The following is a 27,196-nucleotide window of genomic DNA, read 5'->3' as shown; positions in this document are numbered from 1 at the left end:
AGAACAAAATTAGCAGAGCTGGGATTCAAACCTCTGATCCTCTGCTTATAAGACAGACATGCAAACCATTGATCCACAGTCACATTTGATGGGAGCACTGATATTATTGTGTTAGAAGTCGTTACACATGGATCACGTCATGAAAGTCGCGCCACAAACGTGTCACAAAGCGAGGGAATCTGCAGAGGAGAGCCAAGGCAGACAAACAGGGGGCTGATGTTTGAATTATTGGTCTTTATGTTTCTAGGTAATTGTTGAAAGACCTTAAAATAGAGTTTATCATCTAAAAACCTTCCCCAATGATTTAAACATAGAGAAAGATTGTCGTTAATTATGCGTTATTATGCTGTGATTTTTCTGGTCTGGCCCACTTGAGATCAAAATGGATAGCATGCAGCATGCTGGATATTTAGGAGCGTGCCGGCAGTAACATAAACTTACTTTAAACTCATGCATTATCAGTTCATAGCATGTAATATGTTTCTGCACTATGTCACCGTGCTGAAAGTAGACCCAAGCAAGGAGTTAGGTTAACGCTAGCTCACTTAAACTAACCGCGGACAACAGCGCCATCTATTAATCCTTCCGATATATGATAACTTCTTTGACCCGTTCTGCACTTCAGTAAATTTCCCACTTTCAACAATTGGTTATTGCTGCAGGACTATTACAAAATAATAAGAAAAAAATAGCTAGTGGCTGGTGTTGACTGTCAAAGGATAAGGAAATGTTGCACTGTGTTTGAATGTGGCCTTTTTTACTTCTTCTTCTTCTCACAAACGGATATCGTTTCAGTCTTATTTCCTGGTGTCGCGTCCATTTGTGTCCCCAAAATGGCGAATTTAGCCGCTGCTGCTGCGGCTGCAGCTGCCGCTGCTGTCGCCGCTAACAGAGACCCGGCAGTTGATCGTTCATTGCGATCCGTGTTTGGTAAGTTTGTTTCCGTTACGCGGCTCCCGGCGGGTTGTGTCTGTTCGGTGCGAAACAACGCCATGAACAACCGCTTACCGAACAAGAGCTCGCTATCGTTGATAGCCGCAGCTGGTGTTGCCGTTAGCTTGGCAACAACAGCCGTTAGCTTGGCAACGAGGAAACTAACTTTTTACATCAAACGTGTATTTATTTTTGTTAAATAACGTTTCTTACATGTCATTATTATTATAGTGGGGAACATCCCGTACGAAGCTACAGAGGAGCAGCTGAAAGACATATTTTCTGAAGTTGGACTTGTTGTCAGCTTCAGGTAAGTGAAAGGAGCCGCTCATCATCTTCATCGTGTACCCCAAACACCATATACAAGTCAGTGTTAACACAGTACAGACATACTGATAATACAAGCTTATGTGTTTTGGCATTTTCACTGTGAACTCTTAACCATGTGAACTCTCAGACATGATGACGTGTGTCTCTGGTGCTCAGGTTGGTATATGACAGGGAAACAGGAAAGCCAAAGGGATATGGTTTCTGTGAATACCAAGACCAGGAGACGGCCCTCAGTGCAATGCGGAACCTCAACGGGAGAGAGTTCAGCGGCCGGGCCCTCCGTGTTGACAACGCAGCCAGTGAAAAAAACAAGGAAGAGCTCAAAAGTAAGTGTCTCTTACCTCTTGGTGTGTCAGAATTTATTGTGATGTGCGAGGCTACAGTTCTCTGCTATTTTTTTTGTCTTGCACAGGTTTGGGAACGGGGGCTCCTATTATTGAGTCTCCTTATGGAGATACCATCCAGCCACAGGAAGCCCCAGAGTCCATCAGCAGAGCTGTGGCCAGTCTTCCTCCAGAGCAGATGTTTGAACTCATGAAACAGATGAAGGTAGGCTGCCTTCTTTCCTTACTTGCGTCTAGTATTATTTGGATATCCATAATTTGCATATCCTTTCCTTTCTTCATCGACCCTTTTTAAATGGATGCATTTAGCGTGAAGACCCAAACCACCACTGAACATCATCAGTCCCAGTTAAAGTGCCCGTCCTCCACTCCCTCTTTAAAAGGAGGCTAATAAATAAACCAACTGTCTCCCTCACTGTCAATTAACATATCTAACATATATTAACATATCAAAAATCTTTTGTTGAATGAATTTATTTATCAGTTTGTTGTAAGCCAGTAATTCCCTCTCACCAAAATCCTTTCTGATGTCCTTGCTTATTTACTTTTCTTTTATAACTATTTAACAAGTACATTTCTTTTACTTTTTTCTACATGCGTTTAAAATCATTTTGGACTATTCGGTCCAAAATGTTCTTGTTTTTCAAATAGTATTTTTTCTAAAAATAAGTACATTGTGTCCATATTTTAAGATATGGAGAGTCTTTGAGAGGCTGATAAATAAGTAGTACAAAACACTCTTTTTATAAAAGGCTTAATTGGCAGTTATAATGCCTCGTCTCTGGTATTATAGTATTTATCTGCGGAACGGGTGCGTCAACAGCATTTATGCATTATTCTGGTGAGTGTATGCTCCGATCTTGTGCCAGTTTATTAGTTTGAGAAAAAAAAGAGTACTTTCTGTCGAACATAACAAAAGATTGATGAGTCTGACATAAATGTAAGTATTATAGTTTTCCCCCGAAAGTAATGTTCTCAAACTGCATGTTAATGCTGCTTGCTCTCTTTAGTCCCCCCAAAAGATGGTGACAAATGTTTCTCTCAATTTAAACCCCCTCCAGGGTGACTACTGTATGCAGATGCTCTTCCTTTCATTAAACCAAGGCTGTGCTGAACAGTCTGTCTCTTCCAGAGATGCTTTATGTTCGCACATCTGTTGGTCTTCTTCATTAGGCTCAAAGAAATGCCACACTGCAGACATTTTTTCCTTCCGACTGGAAAAGTGTTTTGTCGTACTAAAGTGCGTGTGAATGGGACAGCTCCATGTGCGGATCGGAGTGCTTGGGCTCTTGATAGCGCCGATATTGTTGGACATCTTTGTTTAATGTTTTGTGCTAATGCATCCACTTTGGTTGGTTGAAGTCGAGTTCTTATTATGTAAAAGGTCCCACAGTTATTCTATTTTTTTTTTTTGCACAGCCCAATTGAGATTTTGGTGAAAATGTGATTTCTCTCTCCAGCTGTGTGTGCAGAACAGTCCCCAAGAGGCAAGAAACATGCTGCTGCAAAACCCTCAGCTGGCGTACGCTCTGCTGCAGGCCCAAGTGGTCATGCGGATTGTGGACCCTGAGATAGCCTTGGTGAGAGCAGACCAGATTAAGAATGAAGAAATTTGTGGAATCTTGTATGATCTTATGTTTATTTGAAGCGAGGCCTGTCTGACTGTGGCCTTGTTACTAGTCAGAGTAGCCTAAAGCTACTTTGCACTTTTAAATCCGTTGCATATTTTTCTGAGATGCTTTTTCTTATACTCCATATCCAGAAAATGCTCCACCGTCAAACGCCCGTCCCGCCTCTGATTCCCAGCGGGCAGGTCGGAGGAGTACCGCCGCTCAACCCACCTTCTGCTCCCCCCAGCGTGCAGATGTCTCAGCCGCAGTCTGGGGTAAACACAGCGGTCCTTCGCCTTTTTAAAGTCATTGTCGCATCAGTTCTGTTTCGATAAAACAGTCACGCGCTCCACCCTGAAAAAGGATGTGATGTTTGCTGCTGGTCATAAATTAATATTGATGAGAACAGCGGTGGAGAGCAACGCTGCAGTTTGTCTGTTAATGTCACAATTTACTGACAATGAAACTGTTGATCAGTTGAGTCCCACAATTTATTACATCTAAGTATCATTTGTTAAGAAGTATCTTTTTTTTTCTATTCTAGCCTGGAATGCATGTCAATGGAGCACCTCAAATGATGCAGCCCCCCAACATGGGTGGTGTCTCTGGACCAATGCCAGGACCAGGGCCGGGACAAGGACCGGGACCAGGAGCAGGACCTGCTGGACCTCCAGGTAATCATCATCAAACTGCATGCATAATTACATCTCCAACTGAACTGGTTGTGGGGTGTCATGCTTATAGATGGCATATTACTATGGTCGTGACTGTTTCATTGCACTCGATCCTCAAGCAGAATGAGGTTGAACAGGTTTATTGTTGTGTTTCAAAAATAGTTTCTTTAATAGTTTTTTTATTTAAATGTATGATCACAGAAAAACAAAGCTGTGTATTGTGGTCAGTGTGAAATAATATAGTACTTTAACATTCAATAATCTCAGGGTTCTTACGGTCATGAAAAACCTGTAAAAGTCCTGAAATTTTTTTAAATGGTTATTTCCAGGCGTGGAAAAATAAAAATCTATCTAATATTAAGAATATTGAATAATATAGTGAGTGCTAATGCACATGCTCATAGGCCACACTCGAGCTACCAGGTGTTTTGGTCTTTTTAATAACAAAAATAAATAAATAAACATAATGATGATGAAAATGTGTCGGCAAGTTTCCCCAAAACGAGGTCAATCCTATTTTTGCTTTGCGTTTTTTCTAGTCAACCGCCACAGTGCAGTATTTTTTTTAAGCTGCTAAATGACTTTGGCATTTTATAGTATTTTATTTATTTATTATTAATTCCATTTAAAAGTGTCATTAAAGTGTCATTAAACTGTCATACAGTAGGGCCAGCAACCTTCCCCCTCATCACTCTTTTAGCAGGTGCAACAAAGCTACCGTCATGCATTTTCATCAGTACAATGTAGGGCAATGGTTAGGCTGTTCTTCACTTCAAATCTGATTTTAAGTAGTTATTTGTGCAAAATTGCACTCATTTTAACGACAACCATAACCGCAGTGTATCCGTTCCCTTTTATTTTATGTCAAAGCTTTGCACATGCCATGGCTTACTGGGATCACTAGGTGTCCCCAGAGCCTGGTTAGTAGTCGAGAGGCTTAAAGAGATTATAATCGGCTTGACTCTTGACCACCTTTATTCATTCTCCCTAAATGTTTGATGTTTTTGTCTCGGTCTTTGTGTTACGCCTTCATGCAAAAATATTTAATGTTAAAGTTCCCTCCTCGCCTCCTGCTCTGTGTATGTGTACTTGTGTGTATTCACATTATTGTCATGAGCACGCTTCAAAATGCTGCTAAAGTGCTGCTCTCCTCTCTTGAGTCTTGTGTCTCCTGTTCTTTTCACTTTAATGCTGGCTCAGGAAACCTTCAGCATTCTCCCACAGGATCGTCTGGGCAAGCTGCTATCGAGCGGCCTCAAGGTATCACTGTACTGCTTCAGTTCTCTCGTAGGACGGTTATGGAGAGGCCAGATATGTCCAAATACACACCACTTTGGGGTTTAGTGTCTGCTTTGTACAGGTCTTTCAGACTGCATGTCCACTACAATCAATTATAAACCCTTTTTTCCATTGTTAAAGTAGCTATAAGCCTGTTTGTGTAAAGATAATGATCTCTGAGCATTATCAGAACCGAAGCACAATGTGTTTCATTGGAGGTGCATGTGAACAGATACAGGTTTGCCAGGATTAAAACATTTGCAAGTAGCAAATGTTATTTGCATGTTTCTTACCATGTGTAATGTTTAAAGTGATATTTCAGTGAGTACTGTAGATAGTGTCATTATAGTTTATGCGGAATCATCTCAGAAGAAATGTAGCGCATGTCCTCAAAGAACTTGAATGATGCTGACAAAGCTGTTTAAAAGGATACCTTAAAGCCCAAAACCTTGACCATAGTTGACCGTTGGTACTTTATCAAAAAAATACTAATCAGCAATGACTAAGTAAACAGCTGGTAAGTTCAGAAATGCCATCACTTTACTGTAATTCAGCATTTATAACCAGGAAAAAAGGCAACACTTTTATACCGTATTACAATCTCACCTAATCCAAAATCTAAGACCAATCTCTCTCATAATACAATATTAATATGATGTTGATATATTGCCTAGCACTATCTGGATCCTAGATATGCCGTGTATTTAGAAGATGCCATTGTCTTTAGTGATCTGCAGTAAATATGCACGAGTGATGATCTTGAGGCACGTTAACAGCTTGGAGAACCGGTCCTGTGGCAAAATAAATCATCTGTTGAGCCGCAGTTGTTTGCACGAGTAAACATTTCCCATGATGCCAATGGAATGGTAGTTTGGATGTTTCATGCAACTTCAACATTAAGCAGAAGAGAAATGGCATTAAACCCTCCCTGATATTAAATCCTCACTCTGAGGGTTACTTTACTGATGGATGTGCACAACCGGAGATCTCCTGATGTCCAAGACGAGATGTAACATGGATGTTGAAGATGTTTCTCGGCAAGCGGGCTAAGTAATCTCATTAAGAAAATAGTTGGAATTAACTACACATGGGTATACCCTTAAACTGTATTCTTGTTAATTCTGATTTTGAGACATTTATGATTATGTGCTTTGTTATGTGTATCATTTGAGACAACATGAGTGTGTTCTGCTCCGTCTTGATATACGATTTTGTGACAAAATGATTCCGTAAATGAACATTGAGTTACGGCCCAGTCCTGTGGGCGGGGCCTTCCATCTTTCATTCAGGCTGACTGTTTCGCAGCTCCCAGAACAGCAGACTTGAATTGACCGTGTGCGCTCCAGCCACTGTGAGATCACATGGCTCACTGAACTCGAGCACCACGTTGTACCCTTTTGTTGGGCAGTAGGTGTTCCTGCTTTTTAACCAAACACTGATCTGCCTACTGTACATCTCTCTGCATGCTCCCTGCCATGATGATCTCATGGCCAAATAACACCAGAGTCACAAGACACAAGTAGGGAACACTGTGGGGAATAAGTTTTTCATGTATTCTTCAGTTTTTCCTGTGTATTTAACCTGTAATCTCCCTCTTAAATATCGATTGGGATTGTTTTTTTGCTGCATTATTGTGTTCCCGATATTCACTCCTGATATCTCCCTGTGTGATGTGACATATTGCTCTGGCAGTTTGATGTGGTCGCTGTGCACTTTTGTATGTTCATCAACCTGTGTGTGTGTCCTTGTGTGTGTGTGTGTGTGTGTGTGTGTGTGTGTGTGTGTGTGTGTGTGTGTGTGTGTCCGTGTGTGTGTCCGTCCTTTTTAACTGGAATGTCTTCCTTTTTCTTAATGTCATGAAACATTTCCTGGTCATTGAATAGAACAAAGGCTTGTTTGGGTGTTGTGTTTTTATGTGGTTGAGTGTATGCTTGTTTCTTTCTCAGGACCTGGCGGTATCCCCCCCAGAGGCCTGCTCGGAGACGGTCCCAATGATCCCAGAGGAGGAACTCTACTGTCGGTCACAGGAGAGGTCATAGAGCCCAGGTGAGATATTCACCCACATCGCACATTAGGGCTGGGCGGTATGGCTCAAAATTCATATCGCAGTATTTTGTAAGATTCTGGCAGTTTCACGGTATATAACAGTAAACGCATACATTCACTAATGCCGAAAAGGACCGCCGGCCAACTAAACGGGTGTTCACCGCTCGTTGTTCACTGCTTGCTGGCCAACAGCTAGCGGTGAACAGCTGTTTGTCTGTCTCTTCCTGGTTTTCCCCCCCTACATTCCCCTGGGTCCTCAGTCCCTCCATGTTCAGCTTCTTGTCACCCAACTACCAACGTACATTTATAACAAATACCAATCAGCGTTGCTTACGTGTCTAACCAAGTTGTATTGGTGCATTGCTGGTCTCTCGTTGTTACCCCCTGCATCGCTCTTTTTTGTTTTTTAATGTAGCGAGGGAGTTTCTTCTTGTGATAGTGGGTGAGCTGTATCCAGCATGCAGTTCGGCAGGGTAATTTCATGAATGTACAATTATTAGTGTTACGAATTGTTTATGTCACAAACGGTTGTGTTTTTTGGGTTGTTGTTGTTATAAAGTTATAACCATGACAAAAGTTATAAGTAGCTCCGACCGCTGCACCCTCAGGTGGTGCCTGCCGAAGAGCGACAACAGTTCTTACGGCTATCCGCACGGTGACCGGATATGAACAATTCATACTATATGGAAATTTGAATGCTACAGATCCCAGACCTCTGGAGGAAGAAAACACAACAGAGGAGGACTCGGTGTATCTGTAGATGGTTGTTATAAAACAATGTTGATGCCCCAAAATACTGTAATTGTAATTGAATTGCTCTTATTTTATGTCTGTTAGTCGGGGTTACATGGCAGCTCCACCGCCCCACCAAGCCCCACCTGTGCACATGGCCCAAATGCCAAGTGGACCCCCTCCGGATATGAGAGGCCCTCCAATGGACATGAGAGGCCCACCCATGGGTGAACCACGCAACATGATGGGTGACCCCAGAGGGCCCCCTATGATGGAGCCACGCGGACCGCCAATGGAGACCAGAGGTAGCTGCTCTCATTGCTTCAGTTGGAGAACGGATGATAGTTGACATTCATGTGTGGGGTGCAGTCAACGTGTTGTTGTTTCAGTAGCTGAACCAAACAAAAGGGTTTTGTTCCACTGAGATGGTTTCACAGGACAAGGACGGTTGATTTATTATGAAAAACATGTTTTTCTTACTGCTGTAGCTAAAGTTCTATTTCCTTATATCTAATGACTCTTTAATCTATTTTTCTTCTGTTTCTAGAATCCCAGTTAAAGAATCCCTTAATATTAGTGCAACGGATTATAAAACTCAGTTCAGATCAGCACGAAAGAAAAAAGGGAGCAAATATAACCTTTAGCTCCCCGATCACGTTGTTTTTAATTGATCATATTGCCCGATACAGATCCCTTTGTTCTTTGGTTATAATAGCTGTCCACAAGTCTCCAGACTTAATCTGTGTGAACCACCAACAATTCTGAATGTTACACTCTTACTTTTAGTTATAGTCGTCTATTGTGTTTGTTTTTTTAAAACACACAATTTAAATAGAAAGGTAATAAAAGATTTTTATGGATTCAAACTGATTTAGTTTGTAGTAGTTATTTAGTTGGGTTATTTATGTACTACAAGGTGCTACAGGTTTTATAAACTAATCATAATTCATCTCTTAAATATTGATGTTGTGAAAACATCTCCAATTCTTTGCACAGTTATAACCCTTCGACAACGGTCATTGCTCAACAAGGTATGAACAGGAAGAGTGTTGTTCTTCCTTTTCTGCAGGTCGGGACCCGAGGGCGATGGACGCACGTGGTCCAGTGACCGGCCAGAGGGTTCCCATGGCGACGGGAATGCAAGTTCCCGTTCCTCACAACATGGGCCCAAACGCGCCTCCACCTGCAAGACCGGTAAAAGCTGCATCTGATGTCTTTGTCTGTGCCAGCTGTTTGGTTATGTTTTTGTATTTTAAATGAATCACTACAAGGCAGAAAACTGCAAATAGAAAATCTGTTTATTGGATTTAGTGAGGATGTACGTTGACTATTACTCTAATTACTTTCAAGACCTCTTTGTACTGTGTTTTTGTGGATTACAAAGTCTATATATTTATTATTACAAGGAATGTGTGTCTTATTCAGACTACAAATACTGAATAAACAGTCGCTTAACATTACATTAAAAAAAAAAGAAAAAGTACTGTAAAGGTTGTGTGAATACGAGGGAAGAAAGATGCACTCAGGGATATCTGCTCTAACTAAGAGGTCATGACCCTCTGTAAACTGTACGTTTGTCCTGCAGGGTCCTGGTATCTCTGGTGCTCCTCCATCAGGAGGAGGATTCAGTCCGGGGCAGAGCCAGGTCTCCACACAGGACCAGGAGAAGGTGGGTGCCTTTGTCTGCCAGCGTGCCTCTGAGCAACATGCTAATCTCTTTTATCATCCTCATTCACTGATTGCAAGTTATTCTTGGCATCTCTAATTATATTCTAACACAAAAGGCTTTTTAAGGAGGAATTCCTGTTCCTGTTACAAATAAACATTTCTTGGGACATCAAATAAGCGAGACCTTTCTGTTCACTTTGAGGGCAGAAAAGCACATTTTACCTCCTGTTTGACCTTTTTGTTTGTCCCTCTCTAGGCGGCCCTCATTATGCAGGTCCTGCAGCTGACCCCAGAACAGATCGCCATGTTGCCCGTGGACCAGCGTCAGAGCATCCTCATCCTCAAAGAGCAGATTCAGAAGACTGCAGGAGGTGCACCTTGATGGTCCGACTGAAAAACGGCTTCAAAATGTTTCAAGTAGGCCAAGATGAAGTTCCTTCATTTCCTTTCCTTCAGGAAATTCACTGGTTTTGGAGCATTCTTGTGTTGTCGTAGAGCAATGCTGTAATTTCTGACGTGTTATTCAGATTTCCTCCCCGTGTATCATTTCAGGGCTCTTGATCTGCTCCACCTCGCTGACTGTCACCGCCTGCTCCAACCGGCCTGAAGACGTCTATACTTAGTTTGGAATATTGTATAGTTTTTTTTTACTCATGTTTTCTGTGTGAAAGAGCCAGGTTTTTACTTGTGGATTTAAAAAAAAGTGAAACATCTGAGTGGATGATGAATGCTGAACAAATAAAGACCAAGATTGATTGTCATGAGGTCTCATCTCTTTTCCTCCAGAGCCGACTGTTTTCATGTGGAAAATGTCTGGATGTTGTTTTGTCAATAAAACCCCAAAATACATTGTTGTATTCCTTTATTTAAAAGTTTTGAATGCAATAAAGGGTATTAAAAAAAAAGAAAAAGTTATAAAAGTAGTTTACAATGAATCCTTCCAAGCCTTACAGGATGACTAACTCACAAGCTACGTGACAGGAAGTCTTCCTCCTGGTCGCCTTATCACTGAAAGTAAATACCAGGGTCATTTTACATATAATAAACCAACCTGTCCAAGAAATCTGTTTCCTTAACCAGTTTCAGTAAAGTGACAAAGGTCAGAACACATGATATTTACGGTGTATTTGATTACAGGGGAATTCTCTCCAGTGAAAAACATGAAGAAAGCTGAAATATGCTGCTTGAGCTAAAACGATTAATCAATCAACAGAACACAATTCTCAAAATCCACTGGCTCCAGCTTCATAAACTATGATTTTCTTTTCTTTGACGGTAAACAATCTTTTGGGATTTTGGACTGTTGGTTGGATAAAATGAGAAATTATTAGCTAAAAACATGATCAAATCGGAGCTTTTAATTTCTGACATTCACATAGAAAAAGTTTGGATAAAAAGGGAAATGATTGTTGGTTGCAGAGCGACGACAGTAGTAAATTACAATATGAATCCTTTTGCAAAAACAAATGTGCACTGGAGAGACTAAACCTCTTAGGTCCTGACATCTTGTAAAAGTAAAATATTAGCCTTCACTAGAAATACATCATACAATAGGGAATACAATGAGAGATGTGTTGACTGTTTAAACAATGACTTACAGTAGGCGGTCCCTGAGTAGTGCAGATAAACATCTCCTGCCTCTTGGTCAGCGTGTCAAGCACACAGCTTCTGCCCAGGTGTCCGGGCCGCGTTGTCATTTATTTTCTTATAGTAATACAGAAGCTGTTGACCTTCAAAATGCCAAAATGCTGTTTCCTTGATTGTATTTTCCACTCAGAAATTCTCCTTGTTGAAGTAAAATTTGGTCTTCCGGGGATCTACATCGGAGTATTTGGCACATTTCTTTGACAAGACTGTTGCTAGAACCGCAGGGCCACACAAGAAAGTTCCCACCACGGACCTGAAAACACAAAGAAGATTTAGGAGGTTAAAGTTTAAACTTCAAAAGTGCAAAATATCTTAATATGGGTGGAAAATATCAAAATACCATCCAATCTATGCAAGTAACAAAGATAAACATGACTTGTCTGGCACAAGATATGCAGCACAAAGTGCTTTAAAATCAAGTTAAATCAAAAAATATGGAAATTAAAACAATAGAAATAAATAATTTATTGATATTTTTCATAAAAAATAAAATGAGAATTAATTTTAAAATCAGTTTGTTTGCAGGATGCACATATGTATCAAAACTGCAGCAGCATCAGAAGGTTTCCATTCACTTCTACTTTAGTGGTGGAGACTTTTTTAGATGAAAACTCAAAGTATTTTGTCTCGAGTGTACTCGACTAAGCTCTACTCAAGTGCTGTACTAATACCTGTAATAGCTAGTAACTTGAGGTGTGAAATACACGTAGTGAAGTAAAACCAACAATATTTAAAATGTGGTGGAGCAGAAGACTAAAGTAGGAAATGGAAATACACAAGTTAAGTTAATATTGTACTCATGTAAACGTACTTTCCATCACTGTGTGAATAAAGTAAGTAACAGTGCCCACAGATTAATGCATCAGTATTAACAATGTATTCATATAATACTTAATAATTAGTTTTTTCTGCAGAAGCAGTATTTTACTTTTGATAAAGTACATTTTGGTGGTGATATTTCTTGCTTTCCTACTCAAGGATTGTGAATACAGCACGTGATGTAATATTTTATACTAAGGTAAGTTAACTGAATACTTCTTTAGTCAATCTCCTGTATTTTATTCAGGTATCCAATAGATTTAAAGTGATTTTCTAAAAAAGAAGATTTCATCTCACGTGGGATTTTCTTTGCGGACTTGTTCGAACTCCTTGTCCCAGGCGGGTCTGCCGTAGTGAGTCTTCTGTTTGAGCCCAGTGACCACGTCGGTGTCCTCATCGGAGCGAAGCCCGACATGAGTGGCCTGTGATGAAACGTGGGGCGGAGAAACATCTGCATGAGATAAGCTGAACGCTCACACTGTTTGTCTGGACTTTGCCCTGTGATTCACACACTCACATGGCCCTGATCCCACCCGGTCAGATAGAGTTTATAGGTGAGGAAATCCGCCATTCCTCTCTCCTCCATCTCTCTCTCCAGCACCTGCAGGAGGTCGGCGAACCATTCGAAGGCGTGTGTTTCCCGGCAAATCCAATAGAAGTAGATCTGAAACCAGGAAGTAGATGCAGACGTGCTGAACAAGGATCGTCTCACAAAGGTAACTTGTTTTTCCAACATGGGTGGACAGTGTTCGTTATTTAAATGCATAATTACAGTGTTTACGGCACTGGATTCGGATAGGAGATGGGCGTCTGGGTGGTTACCTTTCTGGTGCGCAGTTTAGGGTTGGAGATCTTGAACTTGTACCAGATGGACTTGAGGATGGAGGCAAAGGGAGTGACTCCGATGCCGGCACCTACCAGCATGCTGACCTCATAGTCGAAAACGTCCTCGCTGGCGGTGCCAAAGGGGCCGTCCACACCCATTCTGAGGAACAGCACTTCATAATTATCAGCTGCAAATTATCCCGAGGTGACTGCCAAGGCATTATCATCGTCACAGAAACTAATACTAAGTTGTGATAACTTTCATGCAGTGCACTGTCCCAATACGACCCCTTATGTTGCTCATCCTGTAGTCATGTTTTGGGTTTATTTATCATTTGTTCCGAAGCTCTCCTAGTTGCCTTAGTCATTATTGACCTTGAAAAACAGCTAAAAGGTTGACATTTGATATTTTTATTAGAGACAAGGATGCAGCAAAGGAAAAACGCCACTTAGCAAAGCATTTAAAGCTAGTGTCTGGTTTGTGACTGGTTTTGATTTGAGTGATCTTTGGGAGACAGAGAACTGGCTTTTTGTTTTTAAATGAGCACTCACTTGGGTCCCTGTGTTCCCTCCGGTAGCTGCTGCATGATGTCAATAAGTTTGTCAGTCCAGTCCCCGGCCGAGCGGATGTGGACGGCAAAGAAGTCCTCCTCGGGTGCGGAGGTCATGGTGAACGGGTGCCACTCCAGCTGGGAGATGGCCGGGCAGTTGAGGAAGACGTACTGGCCCACCTCCATTTTGAAACCGTTCTTCATCAGCTGCAGCTCCAGCACCTTGGACGGATGCATCACAATCTGGAAGCAAAAAAAAAAAGAAAACAGGTGAAAAAGACGTCGCGTCATTTACCGAACAACCTAGATGGCGAAGCCGAATCCTGAATCAAACGCACCTTCCTGTATTTGACCGCCTGCATGTAACGAATGAAACGCAGCAGACGTTCACAGAGGTACAGGATCATTGGACCGATCACCCACCACCAGGTCTAAAAACAAACAAACAAGGAGATACAATTATTTCACAATTCACAAACAATGCTTGTATTTGTACTTGTAGTCATAGAAATAAAGTAAATGTATTAGTAGCCGTTGCACAGGCTGGTACAGACTAAAATGCCGCTTCTGAGAAATGAAAAAAAGCCGAACCTGTGCTGGCCCTCCTGAAAACTGAGGGATGGGACACTGAGGAATCCGTCCCCAATCGTTAATGCGAGTTTTGCAGAAGGTGACGTTATGCGGCGGATCTGTCGTAACTTGCTTCCTCACGATGTATCTGCAGATTTAAAAGACGAGTGAAACCGGTTTGCAAAGACAGCAACCGCGTCTTCAAAAGAACAAAAAGGCCGAGACTTACCCGGCTCCGTGAATCACGAGACCAGCGAAGAAGATGATGAAGAGATGGTGGGTGTACCAGAAGACTTCGAAGTAGCTGCGTCTGATGACCTCCATGGAGGAGGTGATGATGAGGATGAGGGACAGAGTGATGATGACCCCCGTGATGCCAGCGATGCTGGTGAAGACAAAGTACGTCGGGGTCTGCTGCGCAGCCTGAGACACGAGAGCGACAACAAGGACACACAGGCTTTTGTTTAAAAGAACGAGAGGAGGGAAAATGGTGGCGACGTTTTGGCAAATTTACTCAACTAGTAATGGGCATACGATCCTCTGACTAATATGAAACTACGATAACCAGGGGTTTCATATCTCTGCGTGCGCTTTATTTCATTGTCATAACTTACAGTGTCGATGTTGCGGATGGGGTTCAGGTAGGTGGTGTTGTTGATGTCTGAGTCCTCCAGGTTGGACAGAGCCAGGCTGAGAGGGTCATGAACTCCTCGTCTGGTGTCGTTGTACCACTCCACGTTTAACAGATGAGCGATCATGTGCACGGCTGTCAGAACACAGAGAGCAGACACATTATCGCTGCTGCTTGATCAACCAAATCAACCAATACATTTTCATTTAAAGTGCAGAATGATCATGCAAAATGAACTTAACACACTTTACAATTAGAACAAAGCCTACACCAAGCACAACTAAAGTAAAACCACCAGAAAATAAACTGTGTAGTCTGGGCTGTGAAGAAGTGGATTTCAGTCTTGATTTCAACTGATTGTGCTTATTTAAGTGGCACGTTAGGCAAATTCTCGGAAACCAACCGATTTATTTTTCCCTGAAGGAAAGACCAAGAGAGCAGCATCAAGAGACAAAGACAGCGGTGCATGTCGTGTAATTAGCTCAGATAGGTAAGAAGGTGCAAGGCTTCTGGCCTTGAAAGTATGAATATGAACCTTAAAACCAGCTCTAGCTTGTACCAAAAAGTGTTAAAATGTTATAAAATGTGTCGTCAAGATCCAAGCTGCAGCATTCTGAACAAGCTGGAGACCTCCAGCACAAGTCAGAGGAAAGGAGGTATCACATCTGAAAACAGTTACATCTATTGCTGTCATCTCATTTTCACTTCACCACCAGGAAGGACTGCAAACAGTTGTTCTTATTTATTAATTTCCCTGTTCTCTGTCACCCTTATGTAAACTATCTGATACACACTGATACACTATGAGTCAGACAGGTTTGCTTGTATTTTAGTATTTTAGGCAGAATGCCCACAAACAGATAAAAACAATATTGTTTCACTTTTTTTTATTCTAAAGAAAAGGGTCAAAAGTCCACCCAAATCCATATGTAGAACTTAAATGTTGAGATAAGATTAAAAAAAATGAATTAATGAATCAATTAGTAAAATCTTTTTTTCTGAAGAAAAAAAAGTGAAGACAAAAAGAACATTGCTTGCATAAGTTCACCTGTCATCAGAGCGATCATGTACGCCACCAGCTTGTGGAAACTCAGATTTTTGTCCAGTTGTTTCCTCATTGTTCTGCCGCAACACTGAAAAGATAAAGAAAGAAAAGGATTTGCAAACTTATTTCCAAAGTGACCGAAACCTACCTGACCGGTGTCTGGTCCTGGTTGAGGAGTTTACTTGCATCTCACCTTTATTACTGTCATACAGCCCAAGAGAAGACTGTTACGGGAAACTTTATACATTAAATGACTTATGAAAATGAACATATACCACAAATACCAAAACTGAAGTTACAAGTGGATTATTAATATGCAGTCAAACTAGTTTAGAAGACAATACGCTTCATCGAAAGATAATGACTGTGTGTTCAGTGCGCCTCGCCCTTCTGGGAAATTCAGGCATCATGTCCTCACCACAAAGGAGCCTCGGAGAAGAGACAGCAGGTTCCTGCACACCGGCAGGAGGATCAGCAAGCAGTTGAAGTTGAGGACTGCTGCAGGAGCTCTGGCCCAGGCCAAGGCATGCTGGAATAACATACATGTTAACGTGCGATTATCAGTGGGGGAGGACATTTAGGATGTTTTCACATCCTTCACTTACGAAAAGGAAGCAATACAAAGTGAGATAACATGCAATAAGATAAGATAGAACTTCATCGATCTCGAAGGAAATTATTGTGACTTTAAAGTTTCCTTAAAGATTACAGCAGACGAATAGGAAAACAAAATATAAAAAATAAAGATGGCAAATGTACCTTTCTAGTGTTCTGACAGCTCAAAGCTCTTGAACATTACATGTCATCATTCACACCCTGATGGCTCATGCCGCCAGACCATAACGAAGCATTCACTGATCCTCTGACTGGAGGACTGCCACTGAGCCACAGTTATTAATATGAACAGTGAAGTAATGAGTATTTATTATGAAAGAAACAGTACCGATGTCATGCATTCAAAAAAATCTGACTTTAGTTAAAGTACTGGCAGTATTTTCATCAAAATATACAGTACTTAAACTATCAAAAGAAAAGGTACTCCATATGTAATGCGTTCATTATTATCGGTTGGAGCTTCTCTGCTGATTGGTAGTTTAAACTAGTCCTTTAACAATACAGCAACATTCATTAATGTGTTTTTATTATGGTTATTGTTTGTTATTTGTTTTGTATTCATGTAATGTCAGATGTCTTTAGATGTCAAACCAATGTAGAAAAGAACAAAAGTACAATATTTGCCTCTGTGATGTAGTAGAGTAGAAGTATAAGGTTGCATAAAATGAAAATACTAAAGTACAACTACGTCAAAACTGTACTGATATGGTTGAAGAAGCATCTTAGCTGACATCTCGTCTTCTGACTCACCCCTAAAAGATGACGCGTGTAGAAAAACTGATCCCCCAAATCGTAGAAGAAGTAATACCAGACGAAGAGGAAGATGTTGATGCCCATCCAGACCACCTGCAAACACAGCCAAGATCATGTTTCCGTCACAGAACTATTGGTTTGTTAAATGTTATTTGCGATCAAGGCCACTTAAGTTGAGCATCTTTTGCAACATGCCAAATGTAACTCCTAACGGCTACAAAGCACAACTGACCAGTATGAAAGCTGTGAGTCCGTTGTTGATAATCCAGTTCCCCATGTTGAGCTCTTCCTCAGGTCTCAGCAGCAGCTTCCCTGCATCTCCACCTCACGTTTACTTTTATCCCCCACGCTCCCGTCCGGACTCCTCCCTCGTCTGCAGGTGAGAAGCGACTCAAGACAGGAGAAAACAAAGCCGGCATGAAGTGCGTCGTTGAGGCTGTTTGGAGGAGAGGTTTCCCCGCTGGCGCTGAATGACCACATTCCTGGCTGCCGCAACCTCAGCCTGAAATAAGCCCGCGTGCCAGGAATGAGGAAGCACAGGTTACAACACTCGGGAAGTTTTAGTCTGTGCTGGGCGGCGACGCAATTGTCTTCATATAAAAGATTTATTGTGTGAGTAACAAGGAGTGAGCAGTCATAAATGAAGTAAAAAAAAACAATCCCTATTGTATCAACATCAGATTATTTTATTTATTATTTAAGTAAAACAATAGTAGTCAAGGCACTGAACAAACAAACGATGACAAAACATAAACTTTGATAAAGTAGAAGCTAATTTAATGCCAGTCAGGATAAAGCATCAACTGGAGGTTAACACACGTGACACTCCACACTGTTTTCATCAACGGCTGACATATTTTTAAATATTTTCTGTAAAACTAAAACCTGTTTTTGTCAATCACCAGACCGAGCAGTGAACAATACAAGGCATTCATCGCAGAAGGTTTACGTAGTTGGGTAGGAGGAAGATACATTCTTTTGGCTTCTCTTGTCCTCCTGCTTTAAAAAAAAAAAAAAAGAAAGAAAGAAAAAAGAAAGTCCGTCAAGTGCAGATGCAAACGTGTGCAAAGGCAGCGCTCATGGTGGGAGTTCCCCAAAATGAAGTAAACTGGGGGTGCCCCGGTCAGCGGTCAGTCTTGGCATGTTTCCCGCACACCTGGTTCAGTTCTGTACCTGACCCACTGCTGCTCTCTCAAGGCGGCCTTTGTGCATTGCTGCACATCTCGACGCGCTACATTCTTTGGTGTACTGAGGCCTCGCTCTGCCCCAAGTGTAAGTAGTTGCCTGCAGTAAAGCCGTCAGGACTCCACATGAATCCCTCCCACAACCGTAAAGTAATGAAGTTATGTGCACTCGGGGGAAATAGTTCATCGCTTTGCTGACTTAAAAAAAAACACACACACACAATCATTCTGGTGTTTGTGTTAAAGTACTCAAGGTATTGTTCTGTGTAGCAGCCTGCAGCTGAGATGCATTTCTACATTAGAAACATGTCATTTATTTCCCCACAAAGCCGTTCTCAGCTTCCATTAAGTCTTCAACAATGGCCATTTCCCTCTCTCTCGGCGCACTGGTGAGGTCCAGAGGTTGTGAGTTTTGAGGGTCCAGCAGCTCCAGCGGCTCCTCCGGCACCAGCACCATGGTGGCAGCGGTAGAGTACGAGGGCTTCAGCCTCTGCCGCCGGCCAGCCGCTCCCCTTCTCCCCGGACGGAAGCAGAGGCAGTGCAGGCAGTCGTGCACGTTGTACCTGAAGAGGCGCCTGCAGGGGTGGCAGAACTGGTAGAAGAGCAGCATGAAGAGCACGGCCAGGCTGTAGCAGATCAGCAGCTGGACGGCAAGCAGCGGCGCGCACACGTACTCGTAGAAGTCCGACTTGAAGAAGTACCAGACCGTGACGAGGACGAAGTTCTCAACAAAGCGCCCCGTGTAGTACATGGCCAGACGGTCCCACCGCTGCTTCCTCTCGATGAGCTCGCGGTGGGAGAGGTCCAGCTGCACTGCCGACCAGCAGAAGGTGTTGATGCAGGCGTAGAGCAGCGTGAACATGGACAGCACCACCGTGGTGCCCAGCTTGGAGAAGTTTTTCTCCACGTCCTGGGCCAGCGAGCCTTTCCGGGCCCAGAACTCAACCCAGGGGAGGAAGAAGAAGAAGAGCAGGTTGATCATGCCGACGAGGATCACCCAGTGGGTCAAGGCCGTGCTGAAGAGGACCAGAGCGGTGATCCGGGTGGCAATCTCCAGGACTCTCCACGCGATCATGCACAGGTAGGCGAACGGGCGCAGCCGCACTTTGTAGTCGTCGTATCTGATCTGGATGGCCAGGGCGTTGCACACGACAGCCCCGTACGTGATGGAGATCAGCGTGATGATCATCAGAGCCACTGTGGAGGACAAACACCGGACGCCCGTCACCTTTTGATCAACAGCGTCACGTCACCTTTGACAAGTGTCTCGTGTTCTAATTATCAATGTAAACGTATCATAATTAAATATATATTCACTTAAAGTCATACTCCTGAAATAAATCAGCTGTCAACCTCAAATCAACAGGTACTTCAACCCTGGCAGGAATAAAATTCCCAGTGCAACCGTGTTAAGTGGTGCTTTTTTAATAAGATACTCGTACAGGGGAGCAGTAGCATGGACCCTAACCCCTCCATCATGCTTACATCTTGCAGGGAGTAAGTATTTCTCCTGGATGGTGGCGTACAGCTGCAGCGTCAGTTGAGGCGCGGACCCCAGAAAAGCCTGGATGACCGCGGTGCGTTTGAAGGCGTTTCTGTGGGTGGCCAGGTTGCGCTCCGATCGGCCGATTTTCCACTCCATGAGCGAGCCCTGACCCTTCATCAGGTTGATCTTCCTGGAGATGGTGAAGTAAGGCTCCTCCTTTTTACCCGCCTTAAAATAGATCACCAGAGCCTCAAAACACCTGAGGAGGAAATCAGAGAGTGACTCCGAGTGGAGTAACACTTTCACACCAACAGAGGGCAGTGCAGTGCAATGGTTAAGTTTCCACAATGAGACACGAAGTCTTGGGTTTAAACATCAATATACACTCATCACCGTGTGGATATGAAGGAGCATTAAAAGCTGTGAAGTTACAAAAAAAAAGAGTAGAATAAAGCAAAATGAACAGCGGTTATATAACAGCAATATGTTGTTGCAGCTTGTTTTCAAGTTGCAGCTTGTTATAATATTCCATATTTTACACACACACACACACACACACACACACACACACACACACACACACACACACACACACACACACACACACACACACACACACACACACACACACACACACACACACACACACACACACACACACACACACACACACACACACACACACACACACAACTGATCTCAGAAATGTTATCTCACATAGGGGATCCATCATGATAAACACTGTCATCGTTAGAAATCACAGCTAAACAAACAGAACAGAGAATCCACCAGAGGGCAGTCAGTAGAAAGAAACGTCAACAGTTTCCCAGAGGCCTGGGCGGATCAACAGAAAATCTCAGGGTGTGGTTCTCCTAACGTTTGCAAGGTAAATGCTCCGTGTGTTCAGCCCAGGGGGCTGAAATCAACCACTACTCACCAAGAGGGAAACGTACTTTTCACTGCGAGAGGTTTCTGTGTAGGACTTTGAGGAAAGATTTGGAAAATGTAATTGTTTCTAGGTTTCGAACATATCAAAATGCTTCCAGACTGGTTTTGTCCCAAAGGACACACATTTGTAAAATAATTTCCGAACCAACTGTTCAAGCTGCAACAAGCTGACTACCTAAACTGGAAATACAAGGTTTCCACCTGCCAACAACAAAATGTCTGCCTTATAATCCTTTAATAGCGCTTGTAAAGTGACCCAAATCTCACAGTGCAGCACATCTGCATACAAAACACAAACCTCGCCCTCTGAGGATTCCCACTGCAGCGCTACATCTCACATCCCTGTGCTGGAATGTCCTCTTTTGTTCCAAAATCTCCAACTTTGGACCAAAGAGTTGAATCCCACAGAAATCCATTGCTCCATGATCCAACCATGTGCTGAGCAGACTCTCCCGAGTCAGCAGTCGGACATGTTGCCTCAGCTGCTGCTCGAAGGGAAACTGTAATCTCTACTTGCAGCGTAATCGTGGCACAGTGCCAAGCTTCCACACTCGTCCCTGAACTTAGTTTGACCCAAACATTCCGGGGAAATGTTATTTAGATGCACGCTCGTATATTCTCTCTAAACACATTCACTCCCAGACTGATGGCCACAGACAGATGAGGGCTTTTCAGCTTTAGTGCTCGAGGCCGATGATAGAGAAACAGCAGCATTGACCGACACCCTTTCCTTGGAAACCTGGCAGCGCAATGGCGCTGAGGACGCAGAGTGAGGGTGCTGAACTTCAGCCAGCGTGCACTCAGGATTCAGACTGAATTTCACTTCGGGGAGGGGAAAAAGAAACGGCGGGGCCCACTACTGCATTAGCCAAGAGAATCGATATGCGGACTTCTGAGGAAATGACTTATGGATTTCTAAAAAGGAAATGCACACAAGATGCTCAGTCTGAACGTGTGCGCCCTCAGCGTGCGAGAACAACCGTCTGATGGGACAAACACGACACAAAGAGGAACTGGCTTTAGAGAGAAGCCAAGAGACTCCTGTGATAATTGTTTCCTCTGGCTGAAGGGCGGTGAGGTATTCAGGAAATTCTTTCAGCGGCTCTTTAGCAAGATCCTCTTGTTTCGGTCACCGGGGATTACCTCATCAGGCTCATCGCGCTCACACTAACACGGCCTCGTCTGACTGCGGAGACTTTGTGAATCACAAACGGACACAAAGCCTTGACGCTCTGCGTGCCGAGACTGGCCCACACTGACAGAGTAATCACAGTATTTAGTTTCTGTCCCCGCTTCATGTATTTAAGGAGGCCAGTCAAGGCGAGTTGCAAATAACCCGACCGCCACTAGTCTTCTAGTCGACTCCGATGCGACCAAAACAAGGCCTTTAAAAAGCTTCCTCATGCAGTTATGTGGAGAAGATGTGACTTGAAATTGCGCTTTTGAGAGCAGACACGGTGTGTTTGACTGCGCAGCCACAAGATCAGCATATTACACCATCCCCGAGTCACACAGGAAACCTCCCCTCTGAAGCACGAGGGAGCAGAGGTTATTTATTGACAGCGGCACAGCGTTGAACGCAAAGCGCTCAAAATAACACTGAAAAAAATCAAGAACGAAAGAGAACTAAATGATCTGTAATAGCAAACCCAAATGTTTGTTTTCCGGCTTCACTGTCGCAATAAAAACAGCAGAGACGCCACAGCTTAGTGCAACGAAGGATAACTGCAAAGAGAATTAAAATGTTCATAAAACTCACATTAGAGACGCAGGATTTAAGGTTACTGGCGATTCAACAACCACTGGCACGAGCAGAGCATTCTCAGGTGGAGCAAAGGCCCGTGCAGCATCATGACCTCGTGTAGATGACAGGAAGAAAGGCTGCTTTTGGGATTCAGCAGCTGACGTTGTCCCGAGGACGACCCTTGTTTTTAGCCTTTAGGAGCAGTGAGGTTTTTTGGGTCTGGCAGTGAGGCCCAGACTACTATTGGATAAGTTATCATATGTGTATGGTCTCCAGAGGATGAATCCCACTGGCTTTCACTCGGTTTGCGCTCTTCCATACTTACACTTGCTGTTTTGGGTGCATAAGTGCGTTCCCACTCACAAAAATGGAACCGTCTCACAGTTTTAGTACAATTGTCAAGTGAGCAAACGCGCCAATGTTTTGGTCAAATGTTGCCGCTAATGCTCCGTCCACTTACAATTTGCCAAGAACAAGAAGAAGAAGAATACCACCAGACAATACCATGTTGAAATTCACCAAAGTACCTCCTTGCTAATTAATATATTGCTAATCTCAATATAGGAGCTTTCGTGAATACATTCCTACACACTGACTACACTGTGTACTACGAGGATGTGTACTAACGGAAGCACCTATATTGATTTGAAACACAGCGCTCTTCCTGTTTTTCATTGTATTCTTTTTTTCTAATTCAATAGCAAAGTGATGTTAAGGCTACGCCCCAAGCTATAGCATTGCACTCTATAACATCGTCGAACTCCCGGGGGACAGATTTAAAAAGAAATGATCAAATTCAATGCAGCAGAACCAGAATATCCGCTTCTTTTTTTTTCATTCCACATGGCAGCTACATTTCCCACAATGCAACTCAGTTAATGTAGCCTTGAGGCGAGATAAGGATCCAAAAAAGGTCTGGTGAGATCATTTCTGCACAGCCTCAGATTTTTTTCCCCCCACACAAGTGAGTCAAACATCAGACCTCTTCAGCTTCCAAAATAAAAGTCTCCCTGAACGATAAGTCACAAGTCATACATGAAGTTCAGACGGTCATCAACAAATCCACGGCTCTTGTTGCGCTGCCAGTTCCTCACAGCCTAAATATGGCCGACATATTTTTCTGACTAACACTCCCACTCAAGATTGAAATAGACTCTGGAGCTGCAGGTGGTCCAGGAAGTCTGTTCTCCTGCTGGACACTGTTACATTGTCCAGATTTGTTAAGCACCTTTGACTCAAATGGCTGTTATCACAACGTGTAACACAGAAAGTATGTGAGTCGTGTGCTGTATGCTAAAAAAGATACAGACTTGTATTGGTTTGAACAGGCTCCATTAAACAATGGCTGCTCTGAAATCAAACCTGTTAGCTCAGCATTGAAGATAAGATAATTTCCTGTCTTCTGAATGACATTGCAACGAGTGCTTCTTCTCTCTTTGTCTGTATTCATTCTCCATCTTTGATCTTATACCTGAAAATTGTTTTTAAATGTACCCGATCGGTTAGATTTTAGGGTGCACTGCGAGCTGAGCCACACATCCAGTTATTTATCAGCGGTTTAGCAACACTTTCTCTTGCAAAGCACTCTTCCTGAGGCACGTAAACCTGCAGAGGACCAGAGGCAAAGTTGAAAATATAGCCCTGTCTAATGATCACACCCTTCAACGAACTCTTATTGTAGTGTACTTTTAGAGCGACACCTCAGGGCTCACTGTCGACGTGTCAAAGTTCAGAGCAAAAAAAAAAAAAAAAGAGTATGACTTGTATATTTGAATATCAGAGAACTTAAGTCTCCGCCTACATCTTCCTGCATGAGTCGCGGTTCACCAAACAGGTCCCTGAGCTGATATCAACCGACATCTAAGTGTGCTGTGTAAACTGAACACCTTCCTCAACAAGAGACAATGCACTTCCTCTGCTTCGAATTTAACAACATAAACAAGATGTAAAATTTAAATTTGTCTACAACTCCTCTCCTGGAGAGCCAACACGGGCCTGGTCTGCAGCACCGAAGGCCTTTATCTTGATATAAGGTCATAAAACTGAGTGGCGGCGTACAACCCATAAACGTAGAGGATGTGTCACCAAGGTGGATACCAGCTCTGACGCATTGGTTTAAGAGTCGAGACCACAGCGGGTTCAACTGGGACCAAACAACCCAAGGAGACCTTTGAAGACTGTAAGAAGCTCAGAAAGGAAAAGGCTCAGATATTTGACTTCTCTATTCAACACTTGACGACGTGGAGGGTTGTTGTGTTCAGTCGTCCCTCCTGTTCATCACACTGGACAGATCTTGCACCTGGTCCGATGCCGTTAATGAGTGACACGTCCGATTCCTATTCGGTGCGTATAAAAAAATCATGACGCTGCAGCAGTCCATTACAAATGACTGTGCTTGAGAAAATGTAGTAGATGAAGTAAACAGAAGGATGCTGATGGATGGGGACTGACAGTCAGTGCTTCTGTGCACTCAACACACAGACTGTCTTGTATTTCAGCCATCAATTTTACTGCATTGCAAATGGAAAGTGGACGTTGCATGTCCGGTAGGGTGTGGGGCTGCTTTCTTTATCGATTAATCTGTCAGTTTTCTCAATTAATCATTTTTGAATTAATGTCAGAAATTTTCAAGGGCCCATGATGTTTACTTCCAAGAGTCAAATATATTAAGTTTACAATCATTTATGTTCAAGTAACAAAGCATAACATCCTCATTTTGAGAGGGTGGAACAAGTAAAAGTTTACTTGATCGATTCAAAATAGTTATCGCCTATTCAATTCATTTTTCAATGTTTGCAGCACAAATGGTATTGGGGAATTATAGACAAACATTACTTTAACAAAAAATAATGCAAGTTTTTGAAGACATGACTTCAATGTTTCTGACTTTGTTTTATGTTTTAGGCGATTTCCTATCAATCCCATCGACCACTAGCTGGCTGAAACGTTGGTTTTAACACCTTCAAGTATCTGAAATTACTGTGTTCCGAGAAAACGTCCTGTTGTAAAAAAAAAAAAAAAAAGATTTATAGTGAATTTCCCTACAAAAAAAAAAAAAATCACACGACCCCACCACCTGACCCACCTAATGAGAGGGCCGAGCAGCAGCATGTGCAGGAAGAGGACCAGCGGCCGGTCCCGACCCAGGTCCCGGTGGATGAACGTCAGCGTCAACTGGATGAGCAGGGCGGGCAGCAGCATGAAGGCGGTGGTGAAGCCCAGCCAGATGACATCGTCGGTCTTGCGGTACAGGCTGCACAGCACCGCGGCGCTGACGAACTCCGCGCAGTAGAGCACCGTGGCCAGCAGGACGCCGAAGGGAGGCCGGATCTGGCTCTGCTTGACCACCAGCGTGACCCCGCTCCCCGCCACGGCGGAGCACTCCTCCTGCGGATCGGCGTCGGAGATCTCCCGCTCCTCCACGGTCACCTCGCACATTCTGCCGTCGGACGTGGTCAGCGCGCGAAGGGGCGGTTTGGACTCAACTCGCCTTAGCACGCTCCCAAAAACACCACTTTGTGGACGCTTCCCTTTATCCGCCGTCTCTCCCAACTTTCCACCAAGTTGATCATCGCTGGTTTCACATCGCGTTGTAACGCAACAATCGGCTGGGCCGCCACTCCATAAACACAGACACACACACACACACACACACACACACACACACACACACACTGAAATAAAAGCTTTTGTTTTGTTGTCTCGTATATCGTCGGGCGTCCCCACCCGGTTTAATCCCGATGGTAGCACCTCGCTGTCTGCAGTGATATCACTGTTGTTGTTGCACCGACAGACTTTAGGATCGGGAATGTTCAGCGTTGTCGTGCAGCACTTTTAAAATAGTAGACTTTCGCCCGGCGGTCGTCGTCCCAACCCGGAGGTCGTCAGTCGTTTTTAAAATGAGTTCAATTAGGATATAAAATCACACGGGCTCCGTCCCGCTGTAGGGTCGCTGTGCAGGTAGTTTGAGGTTGACGGTGCTGTTCGCTGGCAGCTCGTGGGTCCAGCCTTCTGATGCGCTGTCGACGCAACAGCTGCGTTAAGTCGACCAGAAACACGCAGGGCGATACCGGAAACGAAAGGGCGGCTGCCTTCAAAGTAAGAGAGATTAGAGGTAAGATAAGATGGAACTTAACTCAACAATAAATACGGTTTTGGGTGCCGAGATCAGATAAAAAAAATATGAATAAATCATCAGATTAAAAAAGATAATATATGTATATATTGTTCTTTCTTTTCTTCAGAAAGGTACTATAAAGTACACATTACAAGTCATTAATAAACTGTACAGAAAGGTGCTATTACTGTATTTGGAAGAAAATGTGCAATGGATGGTTATATGGATATAAAAGGAAAGATAAATCCCCCCAAACTATTGTAATAACAGAACAACAAAAAGAGGAATGTCTGCTTGCGCTGTAGGCAGATAAATACATGACACCGAACTGTATGAAGGGGTCACAGGGACTACGTGTAGAGAATTATACAGAAACAGTATAAATAGAAACTGAGGAAATGTGTATAAATGTATCTGGTGCATGGTCGGGCTATTTTGAGCGGCCCACCATGTGATATCTAGCACCGGTCACTGTGCCTTTGAAAACTACTGTACTGCTGCTAATATTTCTAATACTATCGAAAGTAGAGGAGGGGATCAATGTTGTACAATGTCAGTCCATTTGAAATAACTACAATAATCAGTAAGGAAAATAGGATTTATTATGAATTCAGAGGAACACTACAATTTATTATTCTATTTATAG

General features: G+C 43.1%; 3 protein-coding genes across 3 annotated transcripts; 1 reads left to right on the top strand and 2 right to left on the bottom strand.

The window, feature by feature from the left end:
* The first annotated feature begins 794 nt into the window (after window positions 1–794).
* cstf2 (cleavage stimulation factor, 3' pre-RNA, subunit 2) lies at window positions 795–10,464 on the top strand. Its single transcript, XM_068595553.1, has 13 exons — window positions 795–930; window positions 1,165–1,243; window positions 1,420–1,589; window positions 1,676–1,812; window positions 3,068–3,187; window positions 3,370–3,492; window positions 3,762–3,891; window positions 7,116–7,215; window positions 8,053–8,252; window positions 9,017–9,141; window positions 9,533–9,616; window positions 9,872–10,032; window positions 10,168–10,464. Exons 1-12 carry the CDS (start codon window positions 834–836, stop codon window positions 9,995–9,997), a joined length of 1,491 nt encoding a protein of 496 aa, XP_068451654.1. The 5' UTR covers window positions 795–833; the 3' UTR covers window positions 9,998–10,032; window positions 10,168–10,464.
* A 34-nt stretch (window positions 10,465–10,498) lies between these two features.
* nox1 (NADPH oxidase 1) lies at window positions 10,499–17,427 on the bottom strand. Its single transcript, XM_068583507.1, has 13 exons — window positions 17,304–17,427; window positions 17,069–17,164; window positions 16,122–16,232; window positions 15,707–15,791; window positions 14,642–14,793; window positions 14,257–14,450; window positions 14,049–14,175; window positions 13,796–13,888; window positions 13,459–13,700; window positions 12,904–13,066; window positions 12,599–12,745; window positions 12,379–12,503; window positions 10,499–11,515 (listed from the first exon to the last, which is right to left on the bottom strand). Exons 1-13 carry the CDS (start codon window positions 17,346–17,348, stop codon window positions 11,389–11,391), a joined length of 1,707 nt encoding a protein of 568 aa, XP_068439608.1. The 5' UTR covers window positions 17,349–17,427; the 3' UTR covers window positions 10,499–11,388.
* Window positions 17,428–17,747: 320 nt separating this feature from the next.
* Window positions 17,748–26,082, bottom strand: xkrx (XK related X-linked). The gene is made up of 3 exons (XM_068595771.1): window positions 25,519–26,082; window positions 19,741–20,000; window positions 17,748–19,452 (listed from the first exon to the last, which is right to left on the bottom strand). Exons 1-3 carry the CDS (start codon window positions 25,869–25,871, stop codon window positions 18,569–18,571), a joined length of 1,497 nt encoding a protein of 498 aa, XP_068451872.1. The 5' UTR covers window positions 25,872–26,082; the 3' UTR covers window positions 17,748–18,568.
* Between the last annotated feature and the right edge of the window lie 1,114 nt (window positions 26,083–27,196).

Source organism: Clinocottus analis, unplaced genomic scaffold (assembly GCF_023055335.1).
Source record: "Clinocottus analis isolate CAN_PGR_092001 unplaced genomic scaffold, fCliAna1.0.p SCAF_10, whole genome shotgun sequence".
NCBI classification, from domain to species: domain Eukaryota; kingdom Metazoa; phylum Chordata; class Actinopteri; order Perciformes; family Cottidae; genus Clinocottus; species Clinocottus analis.
This window is presented reverse-complemented; position numbering and strand designations above follow the sequence as displayed.

Excerpts from the sequence above, each read along its gene's own strand:
- nox1 (XM_068583507.1), bottom strand. The coding sequence starts at position 17,348 with ATGGGGAACTGGATTATCAACAACGGACTCACAGCTTTCATACTG. Across the intron at positions 14,451-14,641 it reads CCATCCGCAACATCGACACT|GCTGCGCAGCAGACCCCGAC; the intron begins GTAAGTTATGAC and ends CTCGTGTCTCAG. Across the intron at positions 14,176-14,256 it reads CTCGTGATTCACGGAGCCGG|ATACATCGTGAGGAAGCAAG; the intron begins GTAAGTCTCGGC and ends TTAAATCTGCAG.
- xkrx (XM_068595771.1), bottom strand. The coding sequence starts at position 25,871 with ATGTGCGAGGTGACCGTGGAGGAGCGGGAGATCTCCGACGCCGATCCG. Across the intron at positions 20,001-25,518 it reads CTGCTCGGCCCTCTCATTAG|GTGTTTTGAGGCTCTGGTGA; the intron begins GTGGGTCAGGTG and ends TTTCCTCCTCAG. Across the intron at positions 19,453-19,740 it reads ATACTTACTCCCTGCAAGAT|TGGCTCTGATGATCATCACG; the intron begins GTAAGCATGATG and ends TGTCCTCCACAG.
- cstf2 (XM_068595553.1), top strand. The coding sequence starts at position 834 with ATGGCGAATTTAGCCGCTGCTGCTGCGGCTGCAGCTGCCGCTGCTGTC. Across the intron at positions 3,892-7,115 it reads AGGACCTGCTGGACCTCCAG|GACCTGGCGGTATCCCCCCC; the intron begins GTAATCATCATC and ends TTTCTTTCTCAG. Across the intron at positions 7,216-8,052 it reads GGAGAGGTCATAGAGCCCAG|TCGGGGTTACATGGCAGCTC; the intron begins GTGAGATATTCA and ends TATGTCTGTTAG.